Source organism: Malaclemys terrapin, chromosome 1, assembly GCF_027887155.1.
Source record: "Malaclemys terrapin pileata isolate rMalTer1 chromosome 1, rMalTer1.hap1, whole genome shotgun sequence".
Taxonomy (NCBI): Eukaryota; Metazoa; Chordata; order Testudines; family Emydidae; genus Malaclemys; species Malaclemys terrapin.
In genome coordinates this window covers 214,888,966-214,911,852 of record NC_071505.1, presented here as the reverse complement: position 1 = coordinate 214,911,852, position 22,887 = coordinate 214,888,966, and the positions used below count along the sequence as shown (strand labels likewise).

At 41.5% G+C, this 22,887-nt stretch overlaps 1 protein-coding gene across 6 annotated transcripts in view; it reads right to left on the bottom strand.

The window, feature by feature from the left end:
• Positions 1-7,431: 7,431 nt before the first annotated feature.
• Positions 7,432-22,887, bottom strand: part of PHKA2 (phosphorylase kinase regulatory subunit alpha 2) — a 73,393-nt gene continuing 57,937 nt past the window's right edge. For all 6 annotated transcript variants that reach the window (XM_054006690.1, XM_054006681.1, XM_054006705.1 and 3 more), the window contains 4 exons: positions 21,994-22,167; positions 20,018-20,071; positions 13,774-13,974; positions 7,432-12,912 (listed from right to left, as the gene is read on the bottom strand). In XM_054006690.1, coding sequence (XP_053862665.1) covers positions 12,739-12,912; positions 13,774-13,974; positions 20,018-20,071; positions 21,994-22,167 — 603 coding nt within the window. In that variant the 3' untranslated portion in view covers positions 7,432-12,738. The remainder of the gene's footprint in view (positions 12,913-13,773; positions 13,975-20,017; positions 20,072-21,993; positions 22,168-22,887) is intronic.

Sequence of the window (22,887 nt, the reverse complement as noted above, 5' to 3'; positions counted from 1 at the left end):
GCCTAAAACAGTACTCTTTATCCAAGCAAAACTCCCATTATTTATTATTTGTAATGGGAATTTTGCTTGAGACAGTAGTACAGGATCTAGGTGTCTTGTTTTTAATTGACTTCAACAAACTTTGTGTCATGCCCATAGTTTTTAGATACTTCGGTGCTTAGTGCTTGTAGTGGGGCGGTCACCCTGCTCCAGTCAGAGAGGGGTTAAAAGCAGCCAAGGGAGGCTGCTTGGGTAGTCATCCACAAGTGTAGCTGACCCAAATAGGGCACAGCTAGCCCTGATAAAAGGGCAGGCTGAGAGAGTGGGAGAGAGTGGGGAGCAGAGAGGACCAGGCTGCCTGGGCGAGCAAGCAGGGTACCTGAGGCAGAGCACGGCTGGGGAAAGGCAGGCAGAGCTGAAGATCTCTGGCCTGGTGAGTCCCCAGGCTGGGGCCTTGCTAAAGGCCAGGGGAGGTACTAGGGCTGCAAGGAGGCAGCTGGTGCTAAAAGGCAGCAGGTCCAAACTGCCTTGCCAGTGATGAGTGGCCATTATGGAATGAAGTTTTCCCCTGAGAGAAGGGGCTAGATGACGATTGGCAGTAGCCACTGAGGCAAGGTGGGTATAGGGGGTTGGGGATCCCCTGGGAGGGGAGACCCAGAGTGTGGGGACACTGCTGTGGGGCAGCACCCCAAGATAAGGGGCACCGGGGTCCGGGAGGGATGCGGGACCTGAAGTGCTACAAGTGGTGGAGATTTACAGAAAGCAGGTAGGAAGATACCGGCCAGCAGGAGGCGCTCCAAGGTTAGAATCGAGCTAATTCCTGGACGACCAGCAGGAGGCGCCGTGCCGGTGAGTCTGCGCTTTGCTACAGTGCTGATATAAATATAGTAGATAAATTGAGCTCTTTTCTTTTTTGAAACTGTTAAAAATTGACTACCTCCTGTCTCAAAAATGGAAATTCACTTGTAAGAAATATAAGAAGGTGCATTTTATTGAAAAATATGGCTTTAAAATAAAAAAGTGACAATCCCAAATAGAAATGTGTGTGGCTTTTATTTTCCTTCATTTTCTTACTCAAGCAGGCTGATGGAGAACAGCAGAATTACTTTGACTATTGTTGCAGTGTGTCTTTAGAAGATTCTGCTTTATAGAGAATGAAGATGCTTTTGATAATGCATTATTTTTCTTTTCTTCGGTATATACCATTCTAACTTGGAAAGTTAGGAAATATACAACAGGCCACCTTAATGTTAACATGATCTCCAAGTTGGGAAGTCCTGGTGTGTGTACTGCAGGTGATTTACAGGTACTATAAAGAAAATGATACTCTGCAGACTCCTTCAAGAAGAAAGCAAAATCTGGAATTTAGCGTCAGTTCTTGCTTTTAAACTGGGGCCTGGTCTACACTGCAAACTTAGGCCGACATAAGCCACATTAAGTCGATCTAATAATGTGTATGTGTCTACACTACCGAGTCACTTCCGCCGACCTATTTGGCCTGTAAAGTCGACTTCTGTACTCCACCTCCGTGAGAGGTGTAGCGCTTGATTCGACATCCATGGGTTGACATGGGGATAGCGTAGCCACTATGTTGTGTAATTCGAAGGTATCTCACAGTGCTATGCTGTGACCGCTGTGGAGAACACTTTCAATTCCACTGCCCGTCAGCCATGTACACAGGAAACAGCCACTCCCCTGTTAAAGCCCCAGGAACTTTTGAATGTTCATTTCTTGTTTGATCGGCGTGGAGAGCTCGTCAGCACAGCTGACCATGGATGCTCAAGGCCGCAAACGTGCTCAAGCATGGAGCACATAGGAGGTTGTGGATCTTATTGCTGTGTGGGGAGAAGAGTCTGTGCAGGCAGAGCTCCAATCCAGCAGAAGAAACACTGACATCTATGCCAAGATTGCATGGGGCATGGGGGAGAAGGGCTACCCCAGGGACATGCAGCAGTGCTGCGTGAAAATAAAGGAGCTTTGGCAAGTGTATCGGAAGACAAGGAAGGTGAACAGTCATTCTGGTTCTGCCCCACAGACATGCTGCTTTTATGAGGAGCTGCATGCGACTCTTGGCGGTGATCCCACCACTATCCCACAATGTTCTGTGGATGCTTCCCAGGAGCCCTGGGAGAACTTGAGCAACAACTAAGAGAACATTGTTGAGGAGGAGGAGAATGTGAGGCAGGCAAGTGGAGGATGCATTCTCCTCGACCACCAAGAACTGTTTTTAACCCTGGAGCCCATCGCTTCACAGGACCAGTTGGCGGCAGAGTGTGATATCGGGGAAGGCATGTCTGGTGAGTACACATTTCCAATCAAACTGTAAGGGTTACATGCTATTATTTTTTATGTTTAATCTGAACAAAAAAGTAGGTGTAGTGGGTATCGGTGGCCACTCCAGCTATACAGAAGGTGCTTTCCGAAAAAAACTGCTTATGTGTCCGGGGGTGGCCCGGGAATCCTCCATGGAGATCTCTAGGAAGCTTTCATGGAGGTTCTCTGCAATCCTTTGCAGAAGGTTTCTGGGAAGGACTGCCTTATTTTGTCCATCACTGTAGGACACTTTCCCATGCCACTCCAGTATTAACTCTTCTGGCATCATTGCAGCACCCAGCATTGCAGCATAAGGACCAGGTCTGTACCCAGACACTTACAGCATCTGCTCCCTTGCCACCTCTGTTACCCTCAGGAGAGTGAAATCACATAGGGTCACCTATGGGAAACGGGGGGAAGTTTTGACTGCTAGCCCTTAAACCGCAAACAATTCAACAAGTAATCCGTCCCGTTTGGTGAAATCTGGGTCATGCAGCCACGCTTTCCTGAGCATGCAATGGCTGTGGTTGGAAGGCATCACCATGTATTGCAAGCAGTATTGGGAAAAAAAGGGACGGGTGGTGGCTTCCTGTTTGTCTCCCTTCCCCCCGCAACCCAGTGTCACTTTTGTAAAAAAAAACAAACTATTTGGGGGCTTTACACTGGTGCCTGCCCTCAAACGCCATCCAGGTTGCTGGGGGAAAGGAGGCTTTTTTCAAGTTCTAACCTGTGATCCCAAGGATGTCTTCACAAAAGCAACAGCACAAGACCTCTCACCCATGCCTCGTGGCCTTACACACCATGGCTGTAGCAGCAAACCGATTTTTGCAATAGCCAGCGGTTATGATTACGTTGTAGCTTGAAGTGAAGTGTATTGAGGGCTGGTTTTTTTAATTAAAAAAATTATCCTTGCACCAGAAACAATGTATACACTGTCAATGTGACCCTTGTGCTTTGCATTCTTTGGAGCTGAGACCTTGTCCGTTGGCGCATCCTCCACACCGGGACACAGACTTTCCCAGATTGGAAGGCAGAAAAAGACGACTCAGGACGACATGTTCAATGTGAGTTAATGCATGCCTCTAAGAGTGACAAGACGGAGCTCAGAGCATGGAGGATGACACTGTCCGAGAACCTGGACATGGACAGGGAGGACAGGAGAGCATGCAGAGAACAAGAGCGTGCCAGGCAGGAAGAGATGGTGCGGATTATGAGGGAGCAAATAGATATGTTGAGGCGTCCGGTTGAGGTTCAAGAAAGGCAGCTGGATGCTAGAGTCCCTTTGCAGCCTATACTGAACCTGCTGACATCATCACTCACTTCTACATCCTCCTCCACCAACGTCCTATGAGGCGGGGCGGGAAAGTTCGGCATCCCTTGCACTCAACAGCAGGGGAGGGTACAAGGACCAGAAGGCTCCCATTCCCACACCTTTGATTGTTATTGCAGTGCATCTGTAAGCAAGCTTTCCTTGTTTCTCCCCTCACAGTATAACAGATAACCTTTTGCCCAAGGTTATCTTACTTTTCTTTGCTGTCTCTCAGCGTTTGTGTGCATAATAAAACTTAACAGATTGAGGAGAAAAGTCTCCTTATTCGTTCAACACACAGTGATTGGTGGAGATGGAGTTTACAGGGGAGTACATGTAATGAAGGGGACAGCTTGGTAACGAACAACACACGTAAGTGTCACATTACTGTGGGTCATTGCTGAAACTGGTTTTCAAAGCCTTCAAACCTCAATGTGCTCTTCTTATTGCCCTGGTGTCTGGCTGCTCAAAATTGGCTGCCAGGCGGTCTGCTTCTACCTGCCACCCTGCCGGAAACTTTTCTCCCTTTGTTTCACAGATGTAATGGAGCACACAGCAGGCAGCGATAACAATGGGGATATTGCTTTCACTGAGGTCTAACCTAGTAAGTGAACAAACCAGTGACCTTTTAAATGTCCAAAGGCACATTCCACCACCATTCTGCACTTGCTTAGCCTATGGTTGAACCAATCCTTACTGCTGTCCAGGCTGCCTGTGTACGGCTTCATGAGCCATGGAAGGAAGGAGTAGGCTGGTCTCCCAGAATCACATTTGGCATTTCCACATCACCAATGGTTATTTTGCAGTCTGGAAAGAACGTCCCTGCTTGCAGCTTCCTGAACAGTCATGCACCTTTCCCGACCATCCCACATTGATGTCGATGAAACGGCCCCTGTGATCCACCAGGACTTGCAACACCATTGAGAAGTATGCCTTTCGGTTTATGTACTCTATGGCAAGGTGGTCTGGTGCTAAGATAGGGATATGCATCCCGTCTATTGCCCCACCGCAGTTAGGGAACTCCATCACGGCAAAACCATCCACTATGTCCTGCATGTTGCCCAGAGTCATTTCTCTTCTTAAAGTCTATCGATGGCCCTGCATACTTGGATCACAATAGATCCCACGGTAGATTTACCCACTCCAAATTGATGTCCCACTGACCAGTAGCAGTCTGGCGTTGCAAGCTTCCATAGGGCTATCTCCACTCGCTTCTCCACTGTCAGAGAAACTCTCATTTTAGTATTGCTCCACTTCAGGGCTGAGGAAAGCTCTTCACACAGTTCCTGGAAAGTGGCATTCAAAAGTTCTGCAGCCACTGCTCATCATCCCATAGCTGGATAACAATGCGGTCCCTCCAGTCAATACTTGTTTACTGGGCCCAGAAACGGCACTCAACCGTGTCAAGGTGATGCGTGACTGTTGCCAGCAACTGCGAATTGCTCCATGTTATGGCTTCGAGCAGGGCTGCTTGCGTGCCATCACATTGTTCTGTGCGGCGGCTCCTGTATCGGCTGTGTAAATATTGCAGGATAAGGTGCAAGGTGTTTGTAATGCTCACAACATGTAATGTACAGCTGAGCGGGGTCCATGCAAATTTACCTTTGTAATCACTAAAAGAATAGGCACACTTCTAGAAACATACATACTCATAATTAGGCCCAAGCCTCCAGTTACTTGACAAGAATTTGGAAATAAACTCAAAGCACCTAGTATGCTCCGGTGACAGTCTATTCCTTGGCCCTTTCAGCTGCATTGTTTTGGGCTGTTAAGAGCAAACATTGTGAATGTCAAGCTTGGGAGATGAGTTTTTTGTTCCATACGATCTGCTCTTTTGGGTGCAGAAATGCAGTACCTAACTACAAAGAACGCTTTGTTGTGTGACACCTTATGAAATTCAGGCAGATTTCTAAATAATCCCAATTGTGTAGGGTGCTGTGTTATGTGCAGATGTCAATGACTTTGCTTTCCAAAGTTAGAATTCTATGTTCCTCAGGTTCTTTTTTCAGCACCCATATAGCATGCAAAAGGTTTTTAAGACCGTGGAATATGTCTATGAAGCTGTACATGCCTCTTCACTATATGTGGGTATGGATCTAAAATCCCAACTCTGTGGTATCGAACTGTCACACTGTAATTAATAGGAATTTGTCTGAAAGGTTGCAGTACACTAATAGGTGACCCTGCCTATGGAAAAAATGGGCTGTCAATCAGGAGTCACAACAGGCTTTCATTTAAAATAATCAAATGGCAGGTATGTAGCACACAGAAATGTAAACAACTTTAACCAGTACTCCTGCTTAACAATAGGTTTCCTGAAGTGACTGGATGTTTTGCATCAAAGGGAATCAGACTTCCCACTTCACTCATAGCATTTGGGCATGTCAGTCTGTTGTTATGCTGCACCCATCATTGGAATATGAAGGTTCAAAGGCAGATAAAGAATAAAGGGAGTAGTGGTGGGGGGAGGTGTTCTGTATATTTCAGATGCTCAAACTGGGTTAGTTTGATGCTAAATATGGATAAAAGTGTCAAGTTGGGGGCAGGGGAAGGTCTTACATGTGCCCATCCCCCCCCAAATAGTTCCAGGAGACAGCTAGGTAAAGGCAATTCCATTTCCTGGAGGATTTTGAAATTTGGCTTCATTTCAAATTGGAACAAAACCTGAAAGCGTAGACACATACGCCTTAGGAGAATTTCTGAAAATTGCTTTTTTATTTCGATGTTGACTTTTGACAATTTGTAATTGTCCAAAGTAATTTCAAAACAAAAAAATCAATGTTTCATTCCCAGAATGTTTTGTCATTGTTGAAACTTTTTCATATTTTCTCCTAAATGCCATGTGGGTGGAATTACCACACCTTCACAAAGCTTTTCAAAAGAACTGCATTTTTTGATGGGAAAACGGTTCCCTCAAGGTTTTTCTGATCAGTGCTAGCCCTAAACATTGCCACTACGGTGGTTAAAAACTCTGCCCGTGGTAGTTGGGGTTGGCTTAAAAATAGCTTGTGCTCAAAAGACAGAGGAAAACCTTCACATGGAGTGATAAGGGCCAGGGCTAGGGGGTGGAGGCAAAGCACATCGCCCATTGTGGGAGAAAACAAGCAGGTACAATAGTACTGGGGAAGCACACTCTAGAAAAGTGTCCTCGGTCAGCTGGCTGGAGGTGGTACATGATATCCCTCACCCTCTTTAGGGTTCCTAGCAGTTTCCCAGAGAAGCTTGCTCTGCAGGGGAGCTTCCTGCCACTCAACAGGAGGATTTTGAGGTAGGAGGAGAATGGAGAGCTCATCACCTCATGCTCAGTCATAGGCAATAGTGCCCTGAGCCCCTTCCCTGGATAAGCAAAGGGGCTGCTGATGAGAGGAAAAAAATGCTCAAGTCCCTTCCCTTCATGCTGCCAGTTTCCAGGTGAGGAGCTCTGGCAGCAGTGCTGAAACAATTTGTATAGGGGGGGGTGCTGATAGCCATTGAACCAAACTGTAAACCCTGTATATCAGGGATTGGCAACCTCTGGCACGTGGCAACCAAGATAAACAAACCTGCCTGGCCCGCCAGGGGGCTTATCTGCCCCATCTGCAGTTTGGGCCAATCGTGGCTCCCACTGGCCGCGGTTCACCGCTCCAGGCCAATGGGGGGGGGGGGGGGGGCCCTGCGGAAAGTGGCATGGGATGTTCTGAGTGCAGTTTTAAAAGCATTTTGGGGTCCTCTATAACAAGAAAAGAAAGAAAAACACCCTGCCAAAAACAAATTTTGTAAATATCTTCATATAGAATACAAAACAAATTAAAGTTTCAGCCCATGGATTTGAAAAATACATTTAGCCAGAGTTAATTTTACTGAATAACTCAGATACTCAAAGCAGAGTTTATTGGTGAGCAGAAGAAAATAACTACATTTAAAGCTTTTTAAATTAATCCCAAAATGCAGTAACATCCTCTGCTGAGCCACCATTTCTAAAGTCTGTTTACAGCTGGTAAATTATGGTGCATTACTGTCCAACTTTACACTTAAAATAGTCCAGTTCATATGAATACAGTTGGTGCAAAGAGAGGCACTGCATTCTAATTTTAAAAAAAGTACTGATGATCATAGCACGGACATAATATATACACACACAAGGCTATGAGCCACAATGGCTAGATAGCATGCATTTTTTTGCCCTAAATACTGACCTACACTCCTACAGTGTATGTTGTATTAATGATATTGGTCACATGCTGTCCACACCTTCCTCCAGTGCTAGGAGAGAGAGAAATGCACCTATGGGAAAGAAGTATTTAAGATCTACTTTTAAAATACATTTTTTAAAATCTCTCCTGGAGGAGTCCTCTCTTGAGAGCAGACACTTTTTAAAAGTAAGCCCATGACACAACTCTGAGCAGGTGTTGCTGGGAGGACCTGCTGGGGCATTCTGAATAACATCTTCAGAAAACACATATCCCGTCTATATTGTGCATTATGAGCAAGAGGGGATGGATCACTTGATGATTACCTGTTCTGTTCATTCCCACTGGGGCACCTGGCATTGGCCAATGGGGAAGAAAGGATACTGGGCTAGATGCATATTAAGAGATCCATTACTGTAACCTGTCAGAGCACTTGTTACTACACTTGTTAAAAGTACATCAATTTCTCTCAGTATGTAAAACAAGTTGTTAGTAGCAGATGTGTACACTACCTCTAGCCCCGATTTTGTATGACACTGGTGGCAAGCCCAGCACCATTGGCTTAACACTCAGTGATCCATAGATATGTGGCTGGCAATATCCAATGGAGATTTCTGCTGTACTTAAACTGCAAAAATGTTTCCATAACAGGTATACAGACTGCCTCTTGGGAATCTTCTATTGAACTCTCTATGTACGTTAATAGCCAGATTTTTCAAGAGTGCTCAGCTAGCAGCCCAGTGAAGTCAATAGAAGTCTTTCCACTGACTTCAACTGGCAGTGGATGAGGCCCTAAATTAGGCTTGGCCCTGCTGGGGAAAATGGGGCATTAATGAAACGATAGTTTATATTCAGTCCTTGATTTTTTTCTCCCTTTATGCTGTAAAGAAGTGAATGGCCCTAGTGACTTCTGTCATGGATTCCTTTGTAACTAATAGCCAAGGTAAACTTCATGATGATGCACATCACTTATCCTTAGGTAAAAGATAGGCTATCTTGGCATTGACATATGCTGTTGCTTTGGACAAGTTAATTAATTGCTCTAGTTCAGTTTCCCCATTTGTAAAGTATGAATAATATTTACCTTCAAGGATGTTGTGAACAACTTTTCCAAAATTCTTCCCTGTAACAAATTTTTTTTTTTTTTGGATGAACAAGTAACTCATAACTAATATGAATAGATTTTTGTGCCTGGCCTAGTAAGTTTTCCTCACTATTTTGTAAGGTTGTCTGAGGACTGATTAGACACAGTGAAAGTGAAGAGTGCTAAGTATAGGCAAAGGTCAGAACCAATGATTAAACTGTAAAAGCTTAACAAAATTCTAACAATGCTAAACAGTTAAGTATTTGATACAATTGGGAGAGGGGAGAAAAAGAGTATTGATTCAATGAATGGAGACTGAACCGTAATACTACTTCATGCAAAAGTTGGACCTAGTACCACTATACAGTACCCACTGTATGCTAGTACCATTTTATTATTCTGGTTCCTGCACCATCTCAGCCCAATTTTCTGTTTTCAGACATGTCTGATATTTCAAGGAAGCAGTGTAGGTGTTTCCTTCGTGACAGCTGCAGTCTGCTCTTGCAACAGCACTGCCTGCCAAACTAAAACAGTGGGTCTCAGTTGATTCTATTTTCATTCCATTAATGCCCTCATTTCCAAGACACATGAGGTGTCTGTTTACCCTTGTCTTATTTATTTTCCATAAATTAGTTCCCAGAGTTAGAAGTTGGACATTTCATTCATTTTTCACTCCTCAGGGATGCCTGACAACCAAATTAAGTCTTTGGTAATGAGTTTACCCTAAATAAACTGAAAAAGAGTTTGTCTAGCTGGAAACACACACTAGACCACAGGTCGGCAACGTTTGGCATGCGGCTTGCCAGGGTAAGCACCCTGGCGGGCCGGGCCAGTTTATTTACCTGCTGACGCGGCAGGTTCAGCCAATCGCGGCTCCCGTTCGCCGTCCCGGGCCAATGGGGGCGGCAGGAAGTGGCGCAGGCCAAGGGATGTGCTGGCTGCGGCTTCCCACTGCCCCCATTGGCCCGGGACAGCGAACCGTGGGCAGCGGAAGGCGATCAGCCGAACCTGCCGTGTCAGCAGGTAAATTACCCTGGCACGCCGCGTGCCGAACATTGCCGACCCCTGCTCTAGACTCAATAATGGTTGATTCATAAACTCCCTATCACATCTGAATCCTCTCCAGAGAGGTTGCTACAAGACACCTTCATGACCCAATTAAGTTTGCCCTGTTTCAGGAACAATGATTCCAGCAATGAATGGTACAGATTTTAATATATTCCTTTAAACAGAAGTTCAGGGGAAAAGGCAACGGATGAGTGAGTCAACCTAGAAGTATAAATGGGTGATTGGTCCAGTCACACTGCAATTCAAAATTCGCTGTACTGTCTCTCACCTTTTTGTACTGAACTGTCCCAGACTTCCAAATTACATAAAAGTATTTTTCCTATGACTGTGCTTCACTGATTGTGTTAGTATCACTTTTAGACAGATTAAAAACCAGTATTTCTAAACCATGTATACCAAGCTAGTTCATATTATAAATGGTAACTTTTTAAAAAAAAAGTTACATACACACACGAATTTGAATTTATAAATGGGTAGTATTTTGCTGTGGGCCCTAATCTATTTTAAACCTCTATTTAGCAGCATACAAATGTCAGATTTCAGCAGTCTTCTCTTGTTCTACAAATTTTAAACTGTTAATGTCTCAGACTGAATAAAAAAAGCACATTAAAACAGATTTGAGAGAGAACCTTCTTGCATCTCAATCAATCAAAGAGCTCCACATGAAAAGGGATGTTACCACAGCTTTATACGGAATCTAATAAAATAAGAGCTTATATAAGTCCCTCACATATGAACATGCATACACAGTATAAATTACTTTTCAATGCAAGGCTTGCCCCGTTTAAACTGGAGACATTTTTTATTTAATTAGAAAATGAGCTAAATCATTCTCTCATCACATGTATACAAACTAAGAGCTAAGACTAAACAAAAGTGCAAATGGGCATATATAAGATACTGACTTCCAAATGCATTTGAGCTACACATCCCTGCTCCTTACACCATTAACAAGTCTTTGCCTTGGTAATATGCACACATGCACCTGCCTCTTCCCCCAGGTACAGTCTATCCAGAAAGGCTGTGCATCCTCTTGCTCTTTGGGAAATTCCTAAGCCTAAAACATTGTAAGGGACAACTCTGACCTAGGGCACTCATCTCTCCAGCCTGCACAAAATACCGTCTGGATGTGCATTGCTGTGGCAGCAGTGCACTGTAGTATCTCACAATATACCCAGGTTTGGGGGGTGAATCTGACTCCTGCCACCTAGCTTGATTGAGATCATGTGGGTTGGGCAGATGATACTGTTTTTCCTTCTGTCAACACATTTTGGAATTAGGAAAACATTTTAAAATGTATGAGATGGAAAAACTATTTCCCTGTAGAAAGACTCAGATAAGTGCTGTTCAAAAGTTCTAACGGCACTAGGGCCATTTCTTCATCAGGGTGTTGGTGCTTAAGGAAAGATCCCACTCAAGGTCACTTATAATAAGTAAAAATGAGAGATTGGATGGTACAGTTTCTACTTACCCTTTTACTAATCTGCCACTTGGAATCTACTCCAACCGTTTCTTGTGCACTGGCCAGTAATTACACCAACAAATGACAGTACTATTTCACCTCTCTTTAACATGGCTCTAGCTAAGAACCAGTGGATACTTGTTCAGCCCATTCCACAGGAGCAAGCCACACCACTCAGTGGAAGTCAACAAGGGGAAATCATTGTCTTCCTCCACCTTGAGCTCACCTGGGTTAAGCCACAGGAGGGAGCACTGTGGCTCTGTATATTTAATATAAACAAATACAAAACAAGAGCCTACACATTAAAGGGTACTAAATATTAGAATGGTGCTGTTTAAAGAGAGAGATTTTTCTACTAGGGAGAACAACACTAATGGTTCTATTACATTTGATGAAGGAGCATCTGTCTAATCAAAGGACATGAAACAACATCAACTCTTCCGCTAGTAAGTACACATGGTATTCTGGAAGGATGATGCTTATGTATCTCATCTTCTAGGCCATTTACAGTAGACAAGATATTAAGATTTAGAAAGAGTGCTTGAGTGAAGGAAAGGTATCTTTTGGATCTACAGGCAGCTGTTTATTCATCTAGCCAGAACGATTATAAGCATAAAACTGTCATTAAAAGGGGAAGTCAGAGATCAGCTTCTTCAAAGCTGCATTGGTCCAAACGATGTAGGTTTCCCCAAGGCAGATGCTATGTCGTCAGAGAGAGGCTACCAACTTATGAAAGCCATAATTCTGATCTCATGCTTGACTTCATTGGTGTTACTCCTGTATCACCCTGGTGTAATTGAGATCAGAATCCGGCTCAATGTGTATTAAAAATAATGCCTGGGTATCACCTGGAAACGGAATAAATCAGAGAAGGATAACACTAAACTGTGCTTTAACTATTCACAACATCAACTTACAGAAGCCATGCTTAAGAGAGTTCATTAATTCCAATATACAAAAAAAAAAAAAAAAAATACACTCTCTGTAGTTGGGAATTTATGCCAGAGGTGCATCTCCCTATTTATATTTTTTCATCTCTACACTAATTATTTTCCTCTTGGCATAAGTGCATAATTCTTACATAATTTACTTTAAATTGCACATTGCATTTAGGGCAGAATAGGCCTCACTCATTGTAATTGTTTCTCATAGTTCTGGAATTAGGCCAAATTCCATCTTCATTGTTCAGCCCTCCCCTACAGACTGGTGCTCACACATGATGAGTGGTGTTTAAATTCTGTGGAGTGAAAGATATATGTTCACCAACTGAAAGAGATATGGATAGGGAAGAGAGAGGAGAGGGGGAAAAAGAGCTTCTGAATCTTTACTTTTGTTTTTTATCAAGAGGCATAGCCTATTGCATCAGGCAGCCTGTGCTAGGCAGGAAATCCTGTAAGTAGGTGGCTACAGCTTTCGTTAAGTATGTCATAGTTCCATATGCCCCACTTGGAGCACTGTCATAGAAAAAGTGGCAAATTCCTGTGGCGAGGTCTCGCTCCAAAAAGTCATCATTTCCTCCAAGTGATTTCTGAGAGGGGGAAAATAAAAAGGAGGGGATGAGAAAAATCAGATATCCACATTCAGATCAGAATTACTAAGCTTAAAAATAAATCCTAGACTAGGACTACTATTGTATCGGCACTGAATATGGAAAACAGTTCTCCCTTCATGAATTCCTTTCCAAAGACTGTAGGACAACATAGGTTATTTACAGGTTTCAGAGTAGCAGCCGTGTTAGTCTGTATCCACAAAAAGAACAGGAGTACTTGTGGCACCTTAGAGACTAACAAATTTATGTGAGCATAAGCTTTCTTGGACTACAGCCCACTTCTTCGGATGCATACAGAGTCTGCATCCAAAGAAGTGGGCTGCAGACTCTGTATGCATCCGAAGAAGTGGGCTGTAGCCCACGAAAGCTTATGCTCTAATAAATTTGTTAGTCTCTAAGGTGCCACAAGTACTCCTATAGGTTATTTAGAACCTTTTTCTCTACCTATGCTAATTCAGTTCTCTTAACTTCCCCTTTATGGACCTTATTTTTTGCATTTCTCTGGTAACACACAACTAGCTATTTTTTCCATCTCTACTTAAACAGTGTCCCTCTGGTTTTTAGTATTCTGGTGATGTAAAAAGTGATTTTAAACAGATATTTAGACTTGAAAGAACATTCCCCTGCTATAACTGTAAAACTGCACCAAAAGAAACTGTGTTTCGTTAATTGCAGGAGGTTTTAATCTTCTGAATACATTTTCAAAAGATCCTTCCATGACTTGCTTTTTGAGGAGGGGATTTTTTCCCCCACAAATACCAAAAATGGAGTTAGACCGTTTCAAATGCAATACCTTCCCAAGCCCACCCTCAGATATTACTGGAAATCTGCTGTACCCACCTGTTCCTGAAGAAATAGATCGTTAGCCACATGCACTATTCGATCCACATGGATTATGCCCCCAATGCTGGTCACCTCTATGTCCGACAGCAGTGTGAGAACAAGAATAGCTTCCACCAGCAGCTGTCTGTATTCAGGCTGGGGTACATGGTTCAGCACTGACTCCACATGCACAGCAAACTTGATTTCACAAGGGGTCATCTGGAAAGTTAGGGGATAGGTTAGTGGAAAGTAGGACTGTCGATTAACCACAGTTAACTCATGCAATTAACTCAAAAAATTAATCGCGATTAAAATAATTAATCGTGATTAATTGCAGGTTTAATTGCACTGTTAAACAATAGAATACCAATTGAAATTTATTAAATGTTTTGGATGTTTTTCTTCGTTTTCATATACATCGTATTCTGTGCTGTAATTGAAATCAAAGTGTATATTATTTTGATTACAAATATTTGCACTGTAAAAATTATAAACAAAAAAATAATATTTTTCAGTTCACCTCATACAAGTACTGTAGTGTGATCTCTATCGTGAAAGTGTAACTTACAAATGTAGATTTTTTTTGGTTATATAATTGCACTCAAAAACAAAACAATGCAAAACTTTAGAGCTTACAAGTCCACTCAATCCTACTTCTTATTCAGCCAATTACTAAGACAAACAAGTTTGTTTACATTTACAGGAGATAAATGTAAACAAACACTTATTTATAATGTCACCTAAAAGTGAGAACAGGCATTTGCATGGCACTTTTGTAACTGGCATTGCAAGGCATTTACGTGCCAGATATGCTAAACATTCATATGCCCCTTCATGCTTCAGCCACCATTCCAGAGGACATGCTGATGACGCTTGTTAAAAAAAATAATGCGTTAATTAAATTTGTCATTGAACTCCTTGGCAGAGGAGTCCCCTGCTCTGTTTTACCTGCATTCTGCCATATATTTCATGTTATAGCAGTCTAGGATGATGACCCAGCACATGTTCATTTTAAGAACACTTTCACTGCAGATTTCACAAAATGCCAAGAAAGTATCTGTGACACGCTGTACCTTGGGGGAACACCTTACACCCCCATGTTCATCTTTATAAAATGATTGTGTGGTATCCAATGCAAAGTTTATCATGTTGGGTGTCTTCCGAAGGCTCATGATGCACTGAGAATGGCTGTTATAGTGATGTTATAGTAATTGTTACAGTAATGTTATAGTAAGGTTATAGGTTACAATTTCATGTATATAGTTAAGAGGCTGAAAATGAATCTTCATGGCTTAGAGCAAGCCCAGGCAAAAACTTTCCAAGAAGAGGAGAGGCAGTTCACATCTCATCAGGGCAGGTATGGAACAAACCCAGCCCAGCCTCACAGGAACAAAGGGCGCTGGTCTAGGCAGCAACAAAAAGATCTGTTGGACTCTCGACTGGGTCACCCCGCCTTTCTTTGGGCAGTTTGGAACTGCGATGAGGTAATGCTCACCTGACTCTGAAGGGGGGGGGGGGGGGCAAAGCCAAGAAAGAAGAAAGGACAAGATAAAAGGGAGAGATGTTTGCCATGTTCTCTCTCTCTTCCACCTACATCTACAGACATACAGACACCACACCAAGTGACTGAAGCGCTGATCAAAGGGGAGAACCTGGCTGAAGAGCAACCAGCCAGCCTGTGGTGAGAATCATCTAAGTTTGTAAGGGCACTGAAAGTGTTAAGATCAGCTTAGAATACATTTTGCTTTTATTTCATTTGACCAAATCTGACTTATGTTTTGACTTATAATCACTTAAAATTTATCTTTTTTAGTTAATAAATCTGTTTGCTTATTCTACTTGAAGCAGTGCGTTTGGTTTGAAGCATGTCAGAGACTCCCCTTGGGATAACAAGCCTGGTACATATCCATTTCTTTGTTAAATTGACGAACTCATATAAGCTTGCAGCGTCCAGCGGGCATAACTGGACACTGCAAGACGGAGGTTCCTAGGGTTGTGTCTGGGGCCGGAGATATTGGCTAGTGTCATTTGGTTGCAAGTAGCTGGGAGCAGCTTACATGCCAGAGGCTGTGCGTGAACAGCCCAGGAGTGGGAGTTCTCACAGCAGAGCAGGGTAAGGCTGGCTCCCAGAGTCAAGGATTGGAAGGACCTAGCAAATCACCGGTCCAGGTAACACCAGAGGGGAACGTCACAGTATCAATGAGAGATTTCTAAAGATAGCTACAGCATTGGACCCAAGGTTTAAGAATCTGAAGTGCGTTCTAAAATCTGAGAGGGACGAGGTGTGGAGCACGCTTTCAGAAGTCTTAAGGAGCAACACTAGAATGCGGAAACTACAGAACCCAAACCACCAAAAAAGAAAATCGACCTTCTGCTGGTGGAATCTGACTCAGATAATGAAAATGAACATTCGTCAGTCTGCACTACTTTGGACTGTTATCGATCAGAACCTGTCATCAGCAAGGACGCATGTCCCCTGGAATGGTGGTTGAAGCATGAATGGACATATGAATCTTTAGCGCATCTGGCACGTAAACATCATGTGACTCTGGCTACAACAGTGCCATGAGAATGCCTGTTCTCACTTTCAGGTGATATTGTAAACAAGAAGTGGGCAGCGTTTTCTCCTGTAAAAGTAAACAAACTTGTTTGTCAGAGTGACTGGCTGACCAAGAAGTAGGCCTGAGTGGACTTGCAGACTCTAAAATTTTACATTGTTTTATTTTTGAGTGCATTTTTTTTTTGTAAATAATTCTACATTTGTAAGTTCAACTTCCATGATTAAGAAATTGCACTACAGTACTTGTATTAGGTAAATTGAAACATAATATTTCTTTTGTTTTTTTGTAGTGCAAATACCTGTAATCAAAAATAAAGTGAGCACTGTACACTTTATATTCTGTGTTGTAATTGAAATCAATATATTTGAAAATGTAGAAAACATCCAAAATATTTAAATTAATGGTATTCTATTCTTAACAGTGTGATTAATTGTGTGATTAATCGTGATTAATTTTTTTAATCGCTTGACAGCCCTAGTGAAAAGATAAACAGATAAATGCAAGAAGATAAGGCCCCAGATCCTTCAGACACTTAAACATGTGCTTAACTTTGCACATGTAAATAGTCCCATGGAAATGAATGGGACTACTTGCATATGTAAAACTAAGCACTTGCAAACTGTTTGCAGACTCAAGGCCTAGCAATCAAAAAAAAATTCTGTAACTTTCAGAAAAGTCTGTTACACTATTACTATCTGTCAACACACATTGCTTACATATGGGAATGTTGATGCTTATTATCTTGCAAATTCATTCTTTGATCACGATATGAACCTCACATTATTTTGTGTAGGCATCTTTTTGGATCACAGGTTTTGTTTATGAAGCCAAAGATATTGTAGAGATTAAAAAAAAAAAAAAAAAAAAAAAAAACCAACATCACTTGCTAAGAGTGAATGTTATCCCAAAGATTGATATCTACATTGCTGCTAGAACAACCTACTTTGCATGGGCAGAGCTGTGCAGATGTCACATGAAATGATAGCCTCAGGAAGTTGTGCTTATTTAGTTTGATTCCTAGTGAATAGTGAAATTAATAGTGAAATTAGATACGGTCAAGGTCAGAAATGAAATTAAATACGGTCAGGTCTAAAAATTAATCCTCTTTTTTGTAACTAGCCTGTTGTTGGAGGAGGATGTGGGGAGGAGGGGAAACTTATCACTTCCACAAAATAAGGATTGCAAAACCACAGAAAATTTCATATTCTTTTGCAGCTGTTACCAGCACCATAACATAGAGTGATGCCTATGTTTCAAACAGGGATATGCACACGGAGCTATGCCTCCATTCTACTTGTCTTCTCTATTTGTATGAGCAGACAGGAGTCTGCATTACAGAGGAATTCAGTAGGATTGTTGTGAATTTCAATACTCTACATACTTACAAGAGTGAGGCAGATAGGTAGGATGGCATCGTTTGCATGTATAATACATCTGTAAACTTAAAGCCAGACTGTCTAATTTTAGGCCTATCAATCTAACCGTATCCTGTTAATTCTGAAAACAGATTTGAAGGAGAGTGAATGCTCTCCAAGTGTTTTAACCAATTAAATGGCAATAAAGCTTACAAGTCAGAATATGCAACTCAACTGCTAGAAGAGGGCCTCATCCTCCCTGATTGAACTAACCTCATTATCTCTAGCCTGACTCACTCTTGCTTGCATATTTATCCCTGCCTCTGGAAATTTCCACTACATGCATCCGACGAAGTGGGTATTCACCAACGAAAGCTCATGCTGCAATATGTCTGTTAGTCTATAAGGTGCCACAGGACTCTTTGCTGCTTTTACAGATCCAGACTAACACGGCTACCCCTCTGATACAAGTCAGAATATGAGAATCATGCAGTATTACACTATACAAGGCAGACATTACACTTTTACAAGGGATGGTATTCATTTTACTCAAACAGCAATATTATACTGATATTCATTAATATATACCCATGAGCGAGGTGCCACCTTATAAGTGGTATGGGTGACAGTCACACCATAAGAGGTACTGTCATCGGCATACATGAAATTGTTAAAACACATGGCTTGCTGTACCAAGTGCACTGCAGAAAGATTTTGCATTTCACAAGTGTAATGCCACTGTGCAAATTGCACAATTGAATCAACCGTAGCATTTAAGAGCAAGAAAAGAAGGTTTTTTATCATGGTGAACAAAGAGCTGCCTGGAAACTGCTGGAGCTCCTGCGGTGAAGAAAAACCATCATTTCTGGAGACAAAGCAGCCGTGGTGGTAAGCAGCTATCCAAGGAAAGACAATTTTGGGATCAAAAATCCCTGACAGTGGAAACAGGAATGGAGCATTGTAGGGTTTTGGTTGGGGGTGGGGTGAAATTCATGTGCTTCTCTTTTCCTGGAGGGAACATACTCAAATCTCTTCAATTGACAAGAATGATTACAGTTTGCAATCTGTGAAACAGTTACTCTCCTGATGCTGAGAAACAGGCAAGTGGAAAGGTTTAGAGACAATAATTTAACCTACTCACTCTACAGCTCGGTAGCCTTATGACTTGGTTCCCTGTTTTATTGGCTCAGAGCATCATTATACTATATCATACTGCGTCAAGGTCCTAACATGCAAGATTGTTTGTGGTTCAGGTGGTGGCAGAGGTGGTAGGTGGGTCTCTTCAAAGTCTAGGATCGTGAATGAAAGGGAAAACTAAAATAAAACATCTAGGTGTAGCATAAATGATCTACATTGACAAGGGAATCACTTGGAATCACTGAGTCCTATTGATGGATAGTTGCAACACACAAAGGAAGCAAGACTCTAGCACTTGCTCTCTCAGATTGAAACAGCTCAAAAAAATTATATGAAGAAAGAACAAAGGTTTAAAAAGGCAAAATTTGGGTCAGTCACATGTCTGTGATTCATATTTGGTTTTATAACCGCAGTGCTGGAATATTTTCTGCAGTCACAGAATTCTAAACAGGTATTTGTCTTTGTTTAATTTCAGCAAATTGTTTAATTTTCTTAACTCGGCTTCTATTCCCTTTTGTATTTGCCACTCTCTGTTTTAATACTTAAACAGAACTGAGTAAACTTTAACCTCTCTTTAGTAAAAAATTAATACTTGAACAGGGAAAATTAAGAGAAAAAGACTGACTGCACATTAGCCACCAAAAAAATGTTACATTATTGCTATTTTCTAGGAAAATTGCATCCAGAGGTCAAGGAGGGAAATCTTGCATCGAAATTCAGAATGTGCCATCAAGATTAATGATTAACTCACTGCAGGTGCAGAGCTCTGATACTTCATTGCCTGTGGTTAAAAATAACTTCATTTTCTTAAATGCACAGAGGGAAAAGTATATAAGTTAAAAGTGATGTTGAATAAGTGAATGAGGCTCACATTATGGTACACCATCGAAATTATACTAACACATGCAAACCTCAGATGTTCTAAATATAATCTTATGTGGTCGTGGGAAAGCCTAGTATTTTTAAGACTTGCATCTGTGAACATCATGGATCTCAGATTACAATCTGCCCTACAGCATCCGTCACTCATACATTCAGCAGAACTATTAGCTAAGATTCAAACGGTAAAACTTCCATTGTAAGCTTAGATTTTAAATGTTTTAAAACAAAGCGTTTTCTCCAATGATCCTGTTACATCGTGTGCTTGAGAGTCATACAACTTATCATAAAATTGTGGAAAGACCCCATTAATATTATTATTTACTATACCTCTCTTGTAGTTGAAGAAGGAAGGACATAGCCATCAATGGACAGGCCATGGCACTAAAAAAAAAATTTTTTTTTAAATCAGTGTTGATTAAAAACACAATCCTTAAAAGTATATCTGGAATCTTGTATTCCTTTTGAGTTTTAAATTCTTCCTGGAAAAGCTATTCTGATGTCTGACAAGTTTTAAAAACAGTGAACCCATATAAAAATGTTATTTCATTTGTCCCAAAAAGTTCATTATGACAAGACAACTATTGGAGAGAAAGACTGGATGCTATAAATAACCCTATGCCACACTTAAGCTGAAACACAACTGTTCAGTGGGAGGGAGGTGCTTGGAAAGCAGTAACAGCAGGAGACATCTAAAGGTGAAAGTACAGCAAATTAGATATGAGCTTGCAATACGAAAGGACAATTAGGGGAGGGTAAAAAAACTATAAGCCCACCAACAGAGAAGCATTGCTATGGACCAGGAAAGTGAAGATCCCTCTCTCTTGCTCTAGGGTCAAAACACCACTTAGTTTAGGATATATGACTTGGAGCACCAGAATAGAATATCAGTAAATGAAAGGTGCCATTCAAAATGGGCAACAAAAACTACAGAGGAGCTAGACAAATTGGCATATAAGGAAAGAGTTTTTTTTAAACTAAATACATGTAGCTTGGCTAAGGCATGACCAGGGCATGATGGTCATCTAGGCATCTAAAGTCTGAAAACACCAAGGAGGGAGAGGTATTAAGAATTGTCCAAAGGGATTTTAAGAATAACTGGATGATAATGAGCAAAGGAAACTATAGGCTGAATTTGACTAAATAAAATTCTATTTGATTCTCCAAAACAAACAAACAAAACCCAAAAACCACCTTACATGTACAGTAGTTCAGGAAAGTGAGCTAATTAAAATGAAAATGATGGTGGAAGCCTAATATTGTCAAATCCGCAATTTCCACCATATTGCAAATTAAGTACGACCTCAGTCATTTTACAATTGTAGTTTGCTATCTTTTAAATGTTTTTTCTTTCCATGGTCGCTGTGTAGAAGTCACTCAAACAACAAGGGAAACTGACCGACTATTCATGGGAAACTGTGACACTGATTATAAAAATGCTGTCATCCATAAGTAAAACTTGAAGTTTTTCCTCTGATCTGTCAGTTTTAATTACTTTAGGTATTATTTGTAAAAATGGTACATTTCAGACAAAGGCAATTTAAGTTGGCAGTGTCCCTTTAATAAACCTAGTGGATGAATTCACAAAAGACTTGTGTCTTTGCTGGCATCAGTTAAGCCTGTATTTTAGAGTGTTGCTTTGAATTGCACAACTGTGAGCTATCTAGACTCATGGCATATATTCCTACCTCCATTTTAGTATTCAATACGGCTCAATGCTGCTGGGTGCTGAACACTCTGGCCCTAATCCAGCAATACACAAAAGCAAGTGAATAATCTCATTGAAGTCAACTGGAATTCATGTTCCCCTGTTTCTTAAATCATTCTCAAGTTCAGCTACTGCACCATATTACTAAACTCAGGAGCAACTTCAGGGATTATTTTCAGTGACAGTAGAGCAAACTAAAAATTGGTTTTAAAAATAGTATAGCTTTTATGAAATCCAGCAGTAGAACTCAGACATTTTAAAGAAACATAGCTTCTTATTTAACCCTTCCTATTCTACCAACTTATCTTCTTGAATTGAGGATGTGCAGATTATGAGCCCTTCAGTGTTAATGTCCATGACCTGTTGAAGATGGGGAACAATGTGAAACTGTAGAATTTAATCATTCGTTTGCAGTTTAGTGCTGGTTTTCAGAGGAAATACATTGACAAACTGATTTATGAGCACATGTGAATGGAGCTCTTGTGTATTAGTCAGACATATTCCACAAAGTATTATAGTTTTTCCTGACCACAGTAATATTCCATCTGAAATACCAGCCTCCCAAGATACTGTACACCCTCTACTACTATTAACTTACCTTCTGAAGGATTTTCCATACTTTTTGATAGAACCCTACAGGAACTCTGTTAATGGCACCATCAAGCCTTCTTCTGCGGAGCCATTGCCCTTGGCGATCACCCCAGCTGATGTCATTTCCAGTAGACCCTGTAGGAGATGAAGTCCTAGTGGGAGATGATGGAATACTGCCCCTCTGCAAGAGACAGACCATTTAGTAACTACAACAGGTTAACATGAGAGCACCCACTCTTGCATGTTACACCACTCTGTTACAGTTTCAATTCAATGCAGTTTTTGGTGAATATTGACTGATTTCTTTTGAAGACGTTGACAGGAAAAGGTAAACGTTTTTCTTTCACAACAAATCTCTTCACATTTTACTTATTTGCCTCAATTTCAAAATGAACCAATGAGCAGTCAGCAAAACAAAATCAGCTTGACTTTGCAGCTTCATCTGACCCAATTAATAACGTGATTTTAGAAAAGTCTTCTATCATGGTTGGGGTGGGGGGAGGGGATGTCTTTACTTGACAGAGCAACCACACAGACTGAATCCTAATTCTAAGTGGCACTGCTGTTAAAGTACTTAAACTTGGGAACAAATGCCTCACTTCTGACTTGGCAGCACCGGCTATTTTCCCCTTGCTCTCCCATTCAAAAACTAAACAGGCTGGACTCTCCTTAGCTTGAGATCAAAATATATATTGGGGATTTGGCTAGAGGTAAACTTTAGTGCTAAAAGTAGTGGGAAGGAATTGTAACTTTTTTGTAAATATGTTGTAAGCTCAATGGTGGTTTTAAGGTATACTATGAAAAGGTCACAGGCATGCAAAAGTGGTTAAACTAAACAGAACAGATTAGTAGATTTGTTTGCTCACACTGCATAGTATATGTGTATGGAGAGGGATTCAGT